Genomic DNA, 16,023 nt, shown 5'->3' on the forward strand with positions numbered 1-16,023 from the left:
TGTAATTCTGGCTTGTGGCTGAGGCATTTTTAATAGTAGAGGTGAATGTTTCAAACATCCTACTTATCTAGATTTATGTCTGGATATGCTGCTGTGGGGTTTTGTGGTTTGTTTTCTCAAACCCAGGCAGTTTGCCAAACCTCAGCAAACAGCGCAAACCTATCTTGTTACCCTGTAGTCACTTCTCATCCTTGTCAGTATGTGTGGAGCATTTCACGCAATTGTGATCATTAAACTCATACTGGTTTCTGTTCTGTGTTTTTCAGTTAACATCAAATATTCTTCCTCTGTTTTTTTCTTGTTAGTCATTTTTCTTGTGTTGGATATTTGGGTTCCCACGTTTTTCACTATAAATTATGCTGCTTTGTATTGCTTTATCATGTCTCTTATGATTGGCTGAAATTTTACTGTGTTATAGAGGAGAGAGAATGTGTAGATACAGGAAGGCTTGAATAATATAGAGCCATCTGGAGAGACACAGTAAAGATGGAGTAGGAAGTGTTTTGAGTCAGTAAGGATTGGTGCTTGTCTGTTTTTTATCTGTGATGTGGAAATAACACCTATTTTCTTGCAATTTGTGCCGATTAGTGTTTATTTTTCTTACTATAAATCTTGGTTCCTGTTATTCTTTCCATAAAAGGCTTTCTACATTTTGAGAACCCACTGTGTGTCTGGCACTTCAGTTTGCCGGTGTTGGGGATATAGCAGTAAGGAAAACAAAGCCCCTGCCCTCAAGGAGCATACATTAATTTAGTGCAGAAGCCTCCACACTTGCCTGGCTGTATACTCTGTCAGTAACACATGTGAGTGTGGACTCCATAAATACAAATGTTTAGAAATTTTGTGTGAGCTATTCTCAGTCTACATATTAAATATTAGTGAAACTTAATTTTTTATTTTGTATAAAAAATACAAATACAATAAAATATATAGAGAGACCTGTAAGCATTTCTGTTGTTGACTGTTGAATCTAAAGAGCACAATAGCAACATCTGTGCTAAACCAGCTATTACATATTGAATGTCCTTTGTATATATTCTTTATTATCATAGCTCCAGGTGCTCCTTCAGCTCCAAGGAGAGGGCGTGGGGGTCATCGGGGTGGCAGGGGAAGATTTGGTATTCGGCGAGATGGGCCAATGAAATTTGAGAAAGACTTTGACTTTGAAAGTGCAAATGCACAATTCAACAAGGAAGAGATTGACAGAGAGTTTCATAATAAACTTAAATTAAAAGGTAAGCTTTGATTTTTCTTTTCAGAAAATAATCTTATTTGATCTGTGAATTACAGATGTTTCTCAGATTAGGTGTTTTTATGTAATTCAGATTAGCTGTCTTGACTTTTATGATATGTGCTTTTGTTTGTCCTTAGAAGATAAACTTGAGAAACAGGAGAAGCCTGTAAATGGTGAAGATAAAGGAGACTCAGGAGTTGATACCCAAAACAGTGAAGGAAATGCCGATGAAGAAGATCCACTTGGACCTAATTGCTATTATGACAAAACTAAATCCTTCTTTGATAATATTTCTTGTGATGACAATAGGTACAGTTTTTAAGCTGTTCTTTTGCTCTTATGATATTGATTGAAGTGTAAAATGGTTTCATGTAAATTCACGAGGTTTAATGAATACTACCATAATTGTTTTGTTTTGTTTTGAGACAGTCTTACTCTGTTACTCAGGCTGGAGAGCAGCAGTGCAGTCACAGCTCACTGTAGTCTCAAGCTTCTGAGCTCAAGCAATCCTCCCATCTCAGCCTCAGTAGAGGGGACTACAGTTGCACACCACCCCACCCGGCTAATTTTTTTCATTTTTTTGTAGAGATGGGGGTCTCGCTGTGTTGCCCAGGCCAATCGTGAACTCCTGGCCTCAAGATCAGCCTCCCAAAGTACTAGGATTACAGGCGTGAGCCACCACACCTGGCCATAATTGATTTTTTAATGTTTTATTTGCTAAAAGAAAATATATACTAAAGTTCTAAATTATTCATTCAAAAGAAGAAATAACCATATACTTTTGTTTAAGGATATATTCATATTTGAATATTAGCAATTAAAACAAGCATTTAGGTAATGTCTAAGTAGGACCTTTTTTTCACCCCTCTATGTTACAGTTCAAATGAAGCCAGAACCGAAATGCTAATCTACTTTGAAGTTTGCTGATACCATAAAACTGCCAGATTGTAGTAAATGTGGGTCCAGAAAATTGGCAAATTATTGAGAGGTTAATTAAAGGACCCAGTGTGGGGAACTAACAGTTCTAGAGGTTCTCCTGCCCAATCCAAATTGTCCTTGTCCTTGTCCTGGCTGAAGTTTGGTGCCCTCTGGTGGCAGTTGTTTGCTTCAATATAAACATGGATGGACATAATTCTGAGTCCCACGATTGGCTGGATGACAGCAGCAATAATTCAGATACTTCTTGGGTTAATTGATATCGGGTCCATAGATTGGGCCAGCAACATAATGGGGACCTAAGGGCCCACCTTCCATCTCCTAGCTTCCCAAGACAAGGCCTCCCTGTCTGACTTTACCTTCTTTTCCCTTGAGGCTGAGTGGAAAGCGAAGTCAATTACCAATCTCATTATATCTGAATTTCCATTATTTTGGAGCTGTTACTATGTTTATCAGGTGTATTTGCAAGAAACTAATGTCAGTCATGTGTTCACATGAAGTTTAACAGAGTATTACAGGAACATATTGAACTCATATGCCATGAACAACTTGTGATAACTTAGATAAGATGCTTTTTTTTTTTTTTTTTTGAGGTGGAGTTTCCCTCTTGTCACCCAGACTGTAGTGCAGTGGCTCGATCTCGACTCACTGCAACCTCCACCTCCCAGGTTCAGGTGATTCTCCTGCCTCAGCCCCCTAAGTAGCTGGGATTACAGGCACCTGCCACCACGCCCAGCTATTTTTTGTATTTTTGGTAGAGAACGAGTTTCACCATTTTGGCCAGGCTGGTCTCGAACTCCTGACTTCAGGCGATCCGCCCCCTCGGCCTCCCAAAGTGCTGGGATTAACAGGCGTGAGCCATCACGCCTAGCCAAGATGCTTATTTCTAATTAGCTTTAGTAATTACTTAGGCTTAATTTGGGAGTAGCACTGCGTATTTTGGCTGAGGGATATTCTTTTAAACCTGATATGCTGAAGATTATTTGCTTTTATAATAGAGAACGGAGACCAACCTGGGCTGAAGAAAGAAGATTAAATGCTGAAACATTTGGAATCCCACTTCGTCCAAACCGTGGCCGTGGGGGATACAGAGGCAGAGGAGGTCTTGGTTTCCGTGGTGGCAGAGGGCGTGGTGGTGGCAGAGGTGGTACCTTCACTGCCCCTCGAGGATTTCGCGGTGGATTCAGAGGAGGTCGTGGGGGCCGGGAGTTTGCAGATTTTGAATATAGGGTAAGTGTTATTGTTAATAAATTCTTTGGGGTTGACATGCATTTTACAAGACTCAAAACATTTTTACTTGTTTTTGTTTTGGGTGAATTGTTTTGAGGACATTAGAATAACTTCCATTTTGACTTTTCAGTAGAGGATATACGTGATTCAGATGTGTATATAAAGACATTATACAAAAAAAGACAGTATATTATCACCTTTATTTCATGTTAACAGAATATACTTTTAACACCTAAAGAGTCTATCTAGGAAGCACATACTCCCAGAATGGAAGGGCAAGCTTTAACATTTAATAGCAGTTAACATTTATATAGTATTTACCAAGTACCAGACATTGTTTTAAATATTTTTTTACATATTAACTTATTTAAACTGCACATCAACTCTGTGAGGTAGGTTCTATTATTATCCCCATTTTACAAGTGAGGAAATGGGTATAGAGATATTAAGTAACTTGCGAAAGGTCACATAGCTAGTAAGTGATGGTGCTGGGTGTTGAGCCCAGCAAGTTGTTTCCTGAGTCGCTACTCTTAATTTGGTTTTGTGGAAAATTCACTACATTTTCCCTGGTTTTCTCCTTTCACCATGAAATTGAAAATGTTTCGATATATTGGCCTTCAGGAGCTACTGCTAGAGAATTCTGTAACTCTGTATAGTAGCCTTATGTGTATAATGTAGCTTTTGACAGGTGTCTGTAAATTAAGTCAGCATAGTAACTATCTCAGTTAACAGTAAACTATCTTAGTTTATTGATTTTAGAAGTAGTGGAGAGGAAGGGCTATAACAGAAAGGACCAAAATCTTGTAAAGAGTTCCACTTGTAGTAGCAACAGGCAGCTGGAAACAGAAAGACCTGTTAGCAGGAGTTCCATTGCCCAGTACTTAAAACTGGCCATTGTTGAGATCTCTCTGGAAAGAGATCAGTATTAGTGGCTTTTGGACCTGCTCTGTTAATTTTAATGCTTTTGATATTGTGCCATCACAGCCAAGACTGCTAAAAAGTATACTCAAGTCACCAGCTTATGCCATCCAGCCGTTGGTGGCCTTATGTAGTTGCAGGACTTCTGACTTGCAAAATCACCTTCCCAGCTAGGAGAATCTGTCTTAGGAACTCCAGAATAGCCCTCGCTTATCACTGTTACTGCCCTTAAGTTTGCCAGTGACACCTTGCTTACAGAATTCAGCAGTAGTATTTTCACACATATTTTATTTGCCATTAACTCCTCTGCAATATTTGACACTGACCAACCACCCAATTTGGGGTCTTTCTTCCTAGTCTTTAAAATACTCTTCTAGGTTTTCAATTTATACTCTTCCTAATTTTTTAATAATCTTCATTCTTTTTTTTGGGGGGTGGAGGGTGTCAGGGTCTTGCTGTGTCACCCAGACTGGAGTGCAATGGCATGATCATAAGTCACTGCAGCCTCAACATCCCAGGCTCAGGCAGTCCTCCCACCTCAGCCTCCTATGTAGCTGGGACTACAGGCATGCACCACCATGCCCAGCTAATTTTTAATTTTTTTTGTAGACACAGGGTCCCACTCTCACTATGTTGTCCAGGCTGGTCTTGAACTCCTGGGCTTAAGCAATCCTCTCACCTCAGCTTCCCAAAGTGCTGGGTTTATAGGTGTGCCATGGTGCTTGTTCCATCCTCCCTTTTGTAAGCCTGTCCTGGACTCTATATGTTTCTGCACCGCATCTCTATCTGCACTGTTTGCTGTCAGCTTAACCTTCCTCAGACTGATCTCATCATCTTCCTTCTCTCCAGTCATCTCAGCTCTGCCTCCTCCCAGTGTTCCATGTTGGCTCATGGTATACTGCCCAGGCACTAGAGGTATCCATGATTGTGGCCTGTTGCCATTTATTCCTTTGAGATGTCCCTGTCAACTACCATGGTAACCCATCAGTTGGGCTTCAGACCTTCGTCTCTCTTTACCCCACTTTAAGGCAGATCAGCTACATTTTGAACAACCTATGACAACTCCTTGTTGAAGACCACATTGAGTCAGCTTGGTCTGAGAAAAAGTACATTTAAATTAGACTTGGATCCAGATGAGAATAATAGCAATAGTTAACTAGTATGACCTTTCAGACCCTTGGTTTTGACATTTGTGAATAAAGAGTTGCACCATTTATTCTGAAATAACACCTTTTAAAGATCATTAAACTTTCAGAGTTGGAAAACATCTGAGAGGTCTGACCTGGTTAAAACATAAACCTCTTCTGCAGTATCTCTTATAGGGGCTGGGAGCTTACTCTTCCCAAGGGCATCCATCCCGCCCCAGGGATGTTCTGTTACAATCTCAGCTGGGCGTGGTGGCTCACACCTATAATCCCAGCACTTTGGGAGGCCGAGGTGGGCGGATCACCTGAGGTCAGGAGTTCGAGACCAGCCTGGCTAACATGGTGAAACCCCGTCTCTACCAAAAATATAAAAAAAATTAGCCGGGCGTGGTGGCACACGCCTGTAATCCCAGCTACTCGGGAGGCTGAGGCAGGAGAATCGTTGAACCTGGGAGGCAGAGGTTGCAGTGAGCCAAGATCACGCCACTGCACTCCAGCCTGGGCGACAGAGCAAGACTCTGTCTCAAAAAAAGGAAAAAACAAACCTTCCATGCAGTAACTGTGTGTGCTCCATGTGCTTACTAATACAAACATTTTTTTGACAACCATGTCACGCTGTTTATCATTTTGAGCCTTTTGTAAAACTCCTATCACGTATATTGCAGAATTGAAAATGCATTGTCATAGTTACCTCCATGCATCTTTGTCTACGCTCCTGTATCGTTGACAGATAGTCCAGCCTCTGCTTAGGTGTTTCCAGGAGTGATGGACTCAGCGAACCCTCAGGCATGGCCCAGTGTTTAGGAGGCTCAGTTGTGACATTGCAGTCCCTGCTCTTCTTAATTGTGTGAGGATCCCACTTGATATATTTGGCCTCATTCCTCATTACCCTTTAACCTATCTGATTCAAGCAAGCTGCCTCATGGTTATCTCACATACACATTGTGCTTGATTCCAACTCCATCCCCATTCATTTACCAAATATACAGAATTCTTCAGATATGCCAGGCACTATGTTGAGCATTGGTGCTGACCGATGTAGGCCCAGCCCTTTTGATGTTTACATTTTGGTGGGAGACAGACATAGCTAAAAGTCAGGTCCCCCCTTTCACTTATCCTTTACAGCCTTGCTCAAGTTTTGCTCTGTCTTCTCTTCCTTCCTACACTGATTTCCTCCTCTTCTGACCTGTGGCTATCTGCTTTCTTTGGCACACATTTTAAATACACTCACATTCCCTATTTTTTGTATTTAGTTTTGTTCTGCATCACCAGCTAGATGAGAACCTCTTGGCTTTAGTGAATATGTATTCTACTTTTCTTTCCACGACAACACTCAGCTCGACATGGAGCCATAGTGGGCTTGAAGTAATTGCTTATCATGTTGATTAGGAATTTGCCACTCCAGCCTTCAGTGAGGCCAAAGGTCTGTCAATGTGGCTAGCCTTTGATTGTTCATTCCAGAGTTGAATAATCCTTTCATCTGCCACTAGAGCCCCGAACCCAGCAGCCCTACACCTCCTAAATCATAAAATCATTTCACCTGGCACCTTTAAAGGTAGAAAATGGTGAGTGATCACTGTCAAATAAAGGAGATTTACCACTGAAGATTAAACTTGAATCTGAAACATCTAACACTTCCTCCCAGAGATGGACATGGATGACATTTCTGCAGCCTTCATGAAATGAGTTGGCTTTATTTTTTGTGCTATATTAGCATGAGTCATTGTGGTTTGGGGGTAAGCATAAATGAGCTTGGTTGTTTAATGAAAACATGGGTAAAGATAAAATCATAAAGTTTTAGAATCCTTAAAAGAATCAGCCAAACTAGAATCTCTATGCTACCATACTCACATTAGATGATAAGGAAACTAAGGACCCCAAGAAGTTAATTGTCATGATTGAGGTACAAGCTAACAAATCCAAAACTCACTCTCTTGACTTGTGGCCTGATTTTCCTTAAGGGTAATATTGTAAATATAGGCCAGTGCAATGGTGTACACATGTAATACCAGCATTTTGGGAGGCCAGGGCAGGATTGCTTAAGCCCAGGAATTCAAGGACAGCATGGGCAACATAAGGAGTCCCTATCTCTATAAAAAAGTTTAAAAATTCGCTGGAGTGGTGGCACATGCCTGTAGTCCCAGCTACTCAGGAGGCTAAGGCGGGAGGATCACTTGAACCTGGGAGGTCAAGGCTGCAGTGAGCCATGATCGCACCACTGCACTCCAGCCTGGGTGACAGAGCGAGGCCTGTCTCAAAAAAAAAAAAGAAAAGAAAGAAATATAACCTTATGGTAAGTTTGGTTGTATGGTGTTTCCCCCCTCCCACCGCCCATTCTTTTTTGAGGTGAGAATGGAAATCAGGACTAGCAATAATAATGTAACCAGCTCCTGTTTTATATGCTGCTGTCAGGGAGGTTAAGCCACCATGGTGGGTGATAAAGATCACATCTGTGTTTCCTCAGATGGGGTCCAAAGACAACAAGGTGTCTGAATGACTCAGCATAATGCTCTCTCTCCTCTCCCCCTTTCATTTTCTCCTTTCTCCCTCTCCTGTCCCCGTCTCTTTCTCTTTTTTTTTTTTACCTTTCAGAAAACCACAGCTTTTGGACCCTAAAAGGTCTGGATTGATCGTACTGCTTTCTGAAAGGTAAAAAAAACAAATACTTTGGGAGGTGTGAAGGTTGGCTTTGTGGGGGACAGCAGGTTCATCTTGTAGCTCATTGCTGTCAACTTATGCCATACCATATGTATTTCAGTTTAATAACAGAGTGCAAATGTTTTGGTGTTGTATACACAGATGAAGTTAAGTCTCACCTAGGAAATGTCTGTTTCTAACAGTTGGGGTGAGAATCAGCAGTAAAAACCAGGTATATGGTAGCAGCTGGTCTAGAGGAAAATAAAAGCCCTTGGCTCCAGCCCTTTGTACAGGCCTTTAGTTTAGGGTCAGTCTCGCTGGAAATCTTGAGATTTTTATTGCTTCCTCACTGGTTACTTTTTTAAAATTCCCCAGTCAGCTTTCCACTTTTCAGAGCTTATTTCAGATTTAAGAGTTATCCTTGTAAAATTGATTTTTAAACCATTGCTTCCTCCTGGCATGAAATTTTGGAGAGAAATGTTATACTGACTGGGTATTTTATTGCTTAGTAAAGACATCAAAGACTTGGGGATTTTATGAAACTTGTTTCAAAGTGTGTTGACAGTTGTATTTGATGAGTTTGACTATTGAGTTGAGGGTTTAAGTCCTATCACTGCTTTTAAAAAATTATTAGGGAGAACAACCAAAGATGAGGAAGTACGCCTGTATTTTGGGGTGGGGTTCACCACTGCATTAACCTCTACTGACTGGAAGATGCAGTCAACAATGAGGTACTACTGAGTATGGAAGTTATAAAAAGAGTTTCGTGGAAATGAGTGAGACAGGTTTTTCTATGAAAGTAAAAGTGGGGGAGTATATTTAAAGATAATTTAAAATAAACTTGAGCAAAGTAAAAAGAAATAATACACCAATAATTTGGAACATGAGCTAAATTTTTTTTTTCTTTTTTAGAAAGACAACAAAGTTGCTGCATAGTCTACAAACAAGTCTCTGAAAATAGGTGAATTTCTAGCTCTTCATGGTCCTGAACATTGATTTCAGTCTTTGCAAAGAATGAAGAAGTGAATTCGCTGTACATTTGTCACCAGCACTGGGTTTTTGTTTTTTGTTTGTTTTTCCGCTTAATTTCAAAGATAAAATGCAGTTACTTTTGGGGGTGGAAGGCTCATCTTAAAACATGAGCATTAAATATATTTGGAATAGCAGAAGGTTAAGTAATTTCTTATGTATAGTTAAACTAAAGCAGTACTTCAGTGGGACTTAACAAGTATTTTTTCATCACTGAAAGGTTTTTTTTTTAATCACTAAATTGTATTTGGCAATTGCAAGTTGCCTGCAGATAGGGCCGTGATACTGTGTTTTGAGCCACAGAAGGTTGTGTGTGTGTGTGCGTGTGTGTGTGCGTGTGTGTGTGTGTGTGTGTGTGTATCTTTTTCCTCCTTTCTTTTGGGGAATCCTATAATATGAGGTTGCTTATTTCGTCAATTAATTAGGGTGCTGGATGGTAGAGAATTTTGTCAGTCAACTATGTACACACAGTAAATACTGTTTCTTAGGCAAAGGTAACTTTTTTATATAGTTGTAAAATTCCATTATATTCCATTGCCAAAGAAACATTAAGAACTTTGTATAGCTGTATAAAAAGCAACTAATTTTTTAAAGAATAAACATTTTAAAGTCAGCAAACATACTGTGTCCTTGCAGAAGTTGATGTGCTGAGCAGCAGCCTTATGGGTGGGTCTTTTTTTCTTAGTTTTCCAGGCTTAACATTTTTGATTTTTTTTAATGTTTGGAACATAGATGAAGATTTGATACGTTATTTCATTATCTAAAAAGGATTAATTATTCATGCTCATTGTAAGAACTTCATTTTGTAGCAAATGGCATATCACAGGATCTGTGCAGATAATCGATATTTTCAGTATACAAATGTAAATAATCACAGATGAGAATGTACTTAGCTGTATTTTCAAAGAAGTAATCTTCCCCCCCCTTTTGTAGGACTTTAAAACTAGGCATCAATGAACCTGTTTTTCCTATTATGCCTGGAATTTAGTCATGATACCTTGACTCATTCCATCATATTTCAAGAGGATTCAGAGTGCTAGATTATTTTGGTAGCCTGTAACACACGGCCACACTGGTCCTTGGGCCTGTGACCCACAGATGACTCAGTATAGAGTTCATTGCTAATTATAAATTACTAGTGAATCTTTTTGATATTTTAAGCTCTAGTGGGAAAAATCTGGCCACTTTTGTGTTTTTATGAAGGCCATGGAATAAAAGGATCCAAAGATTTAAATATTTTTATCTAATATTTTGATCGTTTTATTAACTTTCTCCTTAAAGCATTCAGTAGTGATAAAGATAGAAACTGCACTGTAGGAGAATTGGAATATTTAAGGCTGGTTGACATTTTTTATTTTAATTTTATATCTTTTGTATAGCTCTACAAGGCAGTGTTTTGTAATTTGGTTTCATTATGAAGATCCAGTACTTGGCAGCCATAGTTTAGATGATATTGTTTAGTGCTGTTTGCTTGCATGTTGACAACAAAACCTCTTAGAGGGCCCACAAATCATGATGTTGAACACAGTTCTGAGGCATTCAGAGCATCAAAGCAAGTACCATGGCAGTACATGTGTAGACTGTTTGAGATGTCCCAGGCCAATTTCAAGAAAGAAAACTGTAAATACTAGTTCTACTTGCTCTGAAATTATGAGTTTATGCGTTTTCCCAGCCCTCCGAATCACTGACTGGGGCGTTTTGTGCCCCAGCAATAACTGGCAGCATGGCATACCTGCAGTACACCTTACAATATTAAAGCAAAGTTTTTATTCTAAAACAGAATAAAACTGTTCAATAAAAAATGCTCGTCAAAGTTCTTTCTCTTTAAATAGTAACATTCTGTTTCAGTAGGAACATAATGAAAGGCATCTTTTAAATGGAAGAGCGGAATTATAATGTTTGTATTCCCTGTAATAACTATAAATCAGTTACTTTATTTCTAAGATTGAGTTATTGTTGCAGATGTTTAGGGAAAGCTAAAAGCCCCTTTCTTCCCCTCCTGAGTGTAAATAAAATACTTCTGAGATCAGATCCGTGACATGAGGAGATTAAGCCACCCAGGCACAGGCCAAGCTGGAAACAGCAGCCAGAACACACTCCCTGTGGGCAGATGCATGAAGAAGATGCAGAATCTGTCTATTAAAACAGTTCGCTCCAAAAGCTGGGCTTCCTGTGATGGTAGGGCAAGAGGTCGGGAACAGTAGTGCAGCACAGTGGCTCTCTGTGGGGTTGACCTGACATCCTAGGAACACAGTCATCTGTTGCTTAATAATAGCGACATGTTCTTATTTTTAAATAGCAATGAGGTCTCACTTCGTTGCCCAGGCTGGTCTCTAACTCCTGGGCTCAAATGATCCTCCCATCTTGGCCTCCCAAAGTGCTAGATTACAGACATGAGCCACCAGGCCCAGCCATGACACATTCTGAGAAATGTGTTAAGCAATGTCGTCATTGTGTGAACATCAGAGAGTGTACTACACAAAAGAAGATGGTATGGCCTACTCCACACCTAGGCTATATGGTGTAGCCTGTTGCTCCTCGCTACAAACCTGTACAGCATGTTACTGTACTGAATACTGTAGGCAGTCATAACACAGTGGTATTTCTGTATGTAAAACATATCTAAACAGAAAAAGTATAGTAAAAATACGGTATCATAATCTTTGGGACCACCATTGTATACCCAGTCCATCGTTGACCAAAACATCATTAAGTGGTGCGTGAGTACTGAGGAATGTGAGGGGATGTATTTTGGTTGTCACAATCACTGAGGATCACCACTGGTATTTAAAAGTAAGGGCCCGGATGGTAAATGTCCTGTGCTGTGCCACACAATCAATTGTCCAACCCAAAGTGCAGTAGTGCCCCTCTACTCTGAGAAACACTGGCTAAAGTCCCTCCACATGGAAAGACAGTAAGTGGGAAATTATTTCCTGCCAACTTGAAAAAAAAACATTTACTACTTAGGAAATTGTCCTCATGGGAATATTAATAATAAAGGGAACTTACTTCCTGTAGCACATCAGCATTGTGGAAACATTGTCACATAGGAGTTAGGGCTTCTTCCTGTTCTCTGTCAGTGCTTCACAAATCTCTGATCAGAATCTACCAAGGAGCATTTTTAAGTACAGATTCCCAGGCCCAGAGAGTCTGATTCTGAAGTTCCCTAGTACAGCAGAACCTAACCTTTTTGGCACCAGGGACTGGTTTCAGCAAAGACAGTTTTTCCACAGATGAGCAGGGGGTATGGTTTTGGGGTGATTCAAGTATATTATATTTATTGTGCACTTTTCTATTATTACATTGTAATATATAATGAAATAATTACACAATTCACCATCATGTAGAATCAATGGGAGGCCTGAGCTTGTTTTCCTGCAACTAGATGGTCCCATCTGGGGGTGATGGGAGACAGCGACAGATCATCGGGCATGATCAGTGAGTGCGCAACCTAGGTCCCTTGCATGCAGAGCTCACGATAGGGTTCCCAACCCTATGAGAATCTAATGCTGCTGCTGATGTGACAGGAGGTGGAGCTCGGATGGTAATGCTCACTCGTCAGCCCGCCTCTCACCCGCTGTGCAGGCTGGTTCCTAACAGACCACGGACCACGACCGGTCTGCCGCCCAGGGATCAGGGACCCCTTCTCTAGTAGGTCCTAGGAATCTTACTGATCCCACAGGTAGTTGTGATTAGCTAGGTTTGGGAAGATGACTGTACAACACCAAAGCTGGTTCCTGCTTTGGGGGTGTTGATATATTTTCCACAGTAGGATTATCTTAGCATTTTTCCCATCCTTCCAAACCCAGTATATCCAGATTGTGACTGGGGCATGAAGAGAGGGATGGGACTAAGTGGAAAGGAGGGAACAGTTTTGCAGGATGGAATCAGGGGAAATGGGGAGGTTGAGACTCGAGTTTCCTCCAGAGTTTGGGTGCTTTGAGTACTGAGTTTTATTTCGTTTTTATTCATGGCATAGGGTTTGTGTTCCTTCTGTCTCTTAATTTTGCATGCCAGTTGTCCCTGCCTCTGTGGGTTCTCTGCCCATCAGAGAAGCTGCTCCTTCTGCAGGGCCCCCTCTGTCCACAGCATGGCTGAGAAGCAACTTCTTTTCCTGAGAAGGGTTACTTAGGCCATCCGATCACATCTGGATTCAGTGTGTTGCAGGATCCCCCTGCCCTGTTAGTTCAGAGATTAAGCTGTTTTACATAGTAAAGGTGGGGAGAGTGTCATGGTATAAAGTAATCGAGGTGAATGGTCTCTTCCTGTAGGAGTGCAGGTGTCACCAATTTGCTTTAGTTTACCTGTCCCGACTGGTTTTGGGGTTTTTTTTGAGACGGAGTCTCACTCTATCATCCAAGCTGGAGTGCAGTGGCGCGATCTTAGCTCACTGCAACCTCTGCCTCCCAGATTCAAGTGATTCTCTCCCCTCAGCCCCCCAAGTAGCTGGGATTACAGGCGTGTGCCCCCACACCCAGCTAATTTTTGTATTTTTAGTAGAGATGGGATTTCACCATGTTGGCCAGGCTGGTCTCGAACTCCTCACCTCAGGTGATCCACCTGCCTCGGCCTCCTGACGTGCTGGGATTGCAGGTGTGAGCCACTGTGCCTGGCCTGTTCTGACTCTTTTAGATAACAAGTATTAGGCTGGGTACGGTGACTCACGCCTGTAATCCCAGCACTTTGGGAGGCTGAGGCAGGTGGATCACGAGGTCAAGAGATCGAGACCATCCTGACCAATGTGGTGAAACCCCGTCTCTACTAAAAATACAAAAAATTAGCCTGGTGTGGTGGCAGGGACCTGTAATCCCAGCTACTTGGGAGGCTGAGGCAGGAGAATTGCTTGAACCTGGGAGGCGGAGGTTGCAGTGAGCTGAGATTGTGCCACTGCACTCCAGCCTGGGCAAAAAGAGCGAAACTCCATCTCAAAAAAAAACAAACAAAAAAAAAAAAACACGTATTATTAGTAAAATTGAAATCAAACTTAGGGAAGTATCATAGTACCATTAATCTGTCAATCTGAAGATGCTAAAAGGAGATTTGCTTAGCAGGCTGCCTTGGCTTCTCCAAGATGGGGAGACAGACAACTTCTTGGAAGCAGTGTTCTCCAAATACAAATTGGTCAAGGAAGGGAAGTGGGAGAGCTTTGACTAGCAGAGGCTTGGAAGCCAGCCAGCCAGCAGCCAACAATGCATGTGTGCATTGGGAGCTAGTGGTCCAGGGACCAGGCACTGCTCCTGTGGGATCCATCCCAGCCCTCTAAGGAGCGGTGCAAAGGTTCTTATCCTATTTATCAGAGCCAGTGTCCAGAAAAGGAAGCTTGTGGTTTGAGACATTCTGTAAATCTGGTTCCAAGAGCACGAGGTAGGACTCTGAATCCGATGTGGTTTTTGTTCTCGGTGATGGTGCAGAGCTGTGAGCCAGTGGTAGGGTGTCCTTTAAATTCCAGCTCAGTACACTAGTTAATGAACTTGGCTGACTGATAAAAATGTTTTCAGGTTTAGCTCATGAACATATCAACATAGACCTAAATATAATTCCAGTTCATCATGAATGTTGATTTTTTGAGGAAATGCTTTAAAATGTACTGATGCCCACGTTGTGGTTGTAAGGAAACAAAGCAGCTCTGTGAGGCCAAAGCATATTTCAGTTCAATAGTAAGGCTTTCTTAGAAAGAATGACTCATAGTCACTCAGAGTTGAGTCTCACAGAAACAACTGAGAGCAGACAGCAAGGAATGGCAGGGCCCAGAAGGTCCAGCCTTTCCCTCCAGGCTGAAGGGTTAGGGAAGATCGCCAACCTTAAAGCGGGTGTGAGAGGCCTGGGCCCAGGTGAGATTGTACTGAATTCCAGTAAACAGTGTACAGTCATTCCAGGACAGAGGACAGGAACATGTTTACTAGGTGTCTGGAGTGCACCTCTGTAATCCTCATATGCACTAATCCAGATAATCCTGGGATGCTGGCCTCACGCAGGATTGTTGATGAGAATGCAAATCCCAACATTGCAATTCAGGATTTTGCTTGTACTGAAAGCATTTTGTCAATGTTCTCTCCAGGGTTAGCTGGGTGACAGTTCTCCCTTGCTGGATTCCCAGTACTTAATAGCGTTTCTTTGACTCAGTGGATATGTGGAACATTGCAGACTGCAATTTATAACACAGAATTGGGTATATATTTTCATTATAAAAGTAATACATGTAAAAAGAATGCAGGCCTCTTGTCTGATTGGGTGGTATTTTTAAAAAGAAACAAAGAATGCAGGCAGTGTAGATTATGTTTGTTTTTTAAAGGAAAGAGAAGAAAAAATTCTCTAATCCCACCACCCACAGCTGACCATGTTGACACTATTTGGGTGTATATTCTGTCTGGCATTGTCCTGTACAGGCATATGCTTTTCAGCAAAAATGGATTTGGCCGGGCGCAGCGACTCAGCCTGTAATCCCAGCACTTTGGGAAGCCGAGGCAGGCAGATCACTTGAGGTCAGGAGTTCCAGACCAGCCTGGCCAACTTGATGAAACCCCATCTCTACCAAATACAAAAATTATTAGCTAGGCATGGTGGCGGGTTCCTGTAATCCCAGCTACTTGGGAGGCTGAGGCAGGAGAATTTCTTGAACCCAGGAGGCGGAGGTTGCAGTGAGCCAAGATCGCGCCATTGCACTTCAGCCTGGGTGACAAGAGCAAAACTCCATCTCAAAAAGAAAAAAGAAAAGAAAAGTAGACGGGCACAGTGGCTCATGCCTGTAATCCCAGCACTTTGGGAGGCCAAAGCAGGAGGATTGCTTGAGCCCAGGAGGTTGAAGTTGCAGTAAGCCATGACTACGCCACTGCACTACAGCCTGGGTGACAGAGTCTTAAAAAAAAAAAAAAAAAATTCCACATTTCTAAATGG

The 16,023-nt window shown here is 41.6% G+C and overlaps 1 protein-coding gene across 6 annotated transcripts in view; it reads left to right on the forward strand.

The window, feature by feature from the left end:
• Positions 1 to 9,747, forward strand: part of LSM14A (LSM14A mRNA processing body assembly factor) — a 60,712-nt gene extending 50,965 nt beyond the window's left edge. Inside the window, exons 7-11 of one of the 6 annotated variants that reach the window (XM_031004238.3) lie at positions 1,053 to 1,235; positions 1,372 to 1,543; positions 3,169 to 3,400; positions 8,056 to 8,112; positions 9,013 to 9,747. In XM_031004238.3, the coding sequence (XP_030860098.1) occupies positions 1,053 to 1,235; positions 1,372 to 1,543; positions 3,169 to 3,400; positions 8,056 to 8,079 (611 nt within the window). In that variant the 3' untranslated portion in view covers positions 8,080 to 8,112; positions 9,013 to 9,747. The remainder of the gene's footprint in view (positions 1 to 1,052; positions 1,236 to 1,371; positions 1,544 to 3,168; positions 3,401 to 8,055; positions 8,113 to 9,012) is intronic. The other 5 variants (XM_055368913.2, XM_004060468.5, XM_055368912.2 and 2 more) reach the window with 5 other exon arrangements.
• Positions 9,748 to 16,023: the final 6,276 nt, after the last annotated feature.

This window comes from Gorilla gorilla, chromosome 20 (assembly GCF_029281585.2).
Source record: "Gorilla gorilla gorilla isolate KB3781 chromosome 20, NHGRI_mGorGor1-v2.1_pri, whole genome shotgun sequence".
NCBI lineage: Eukaryota > Metazoa > Chordata > Mammalia > Primates > Hominidae > Gorilla > Gorilla gorilla.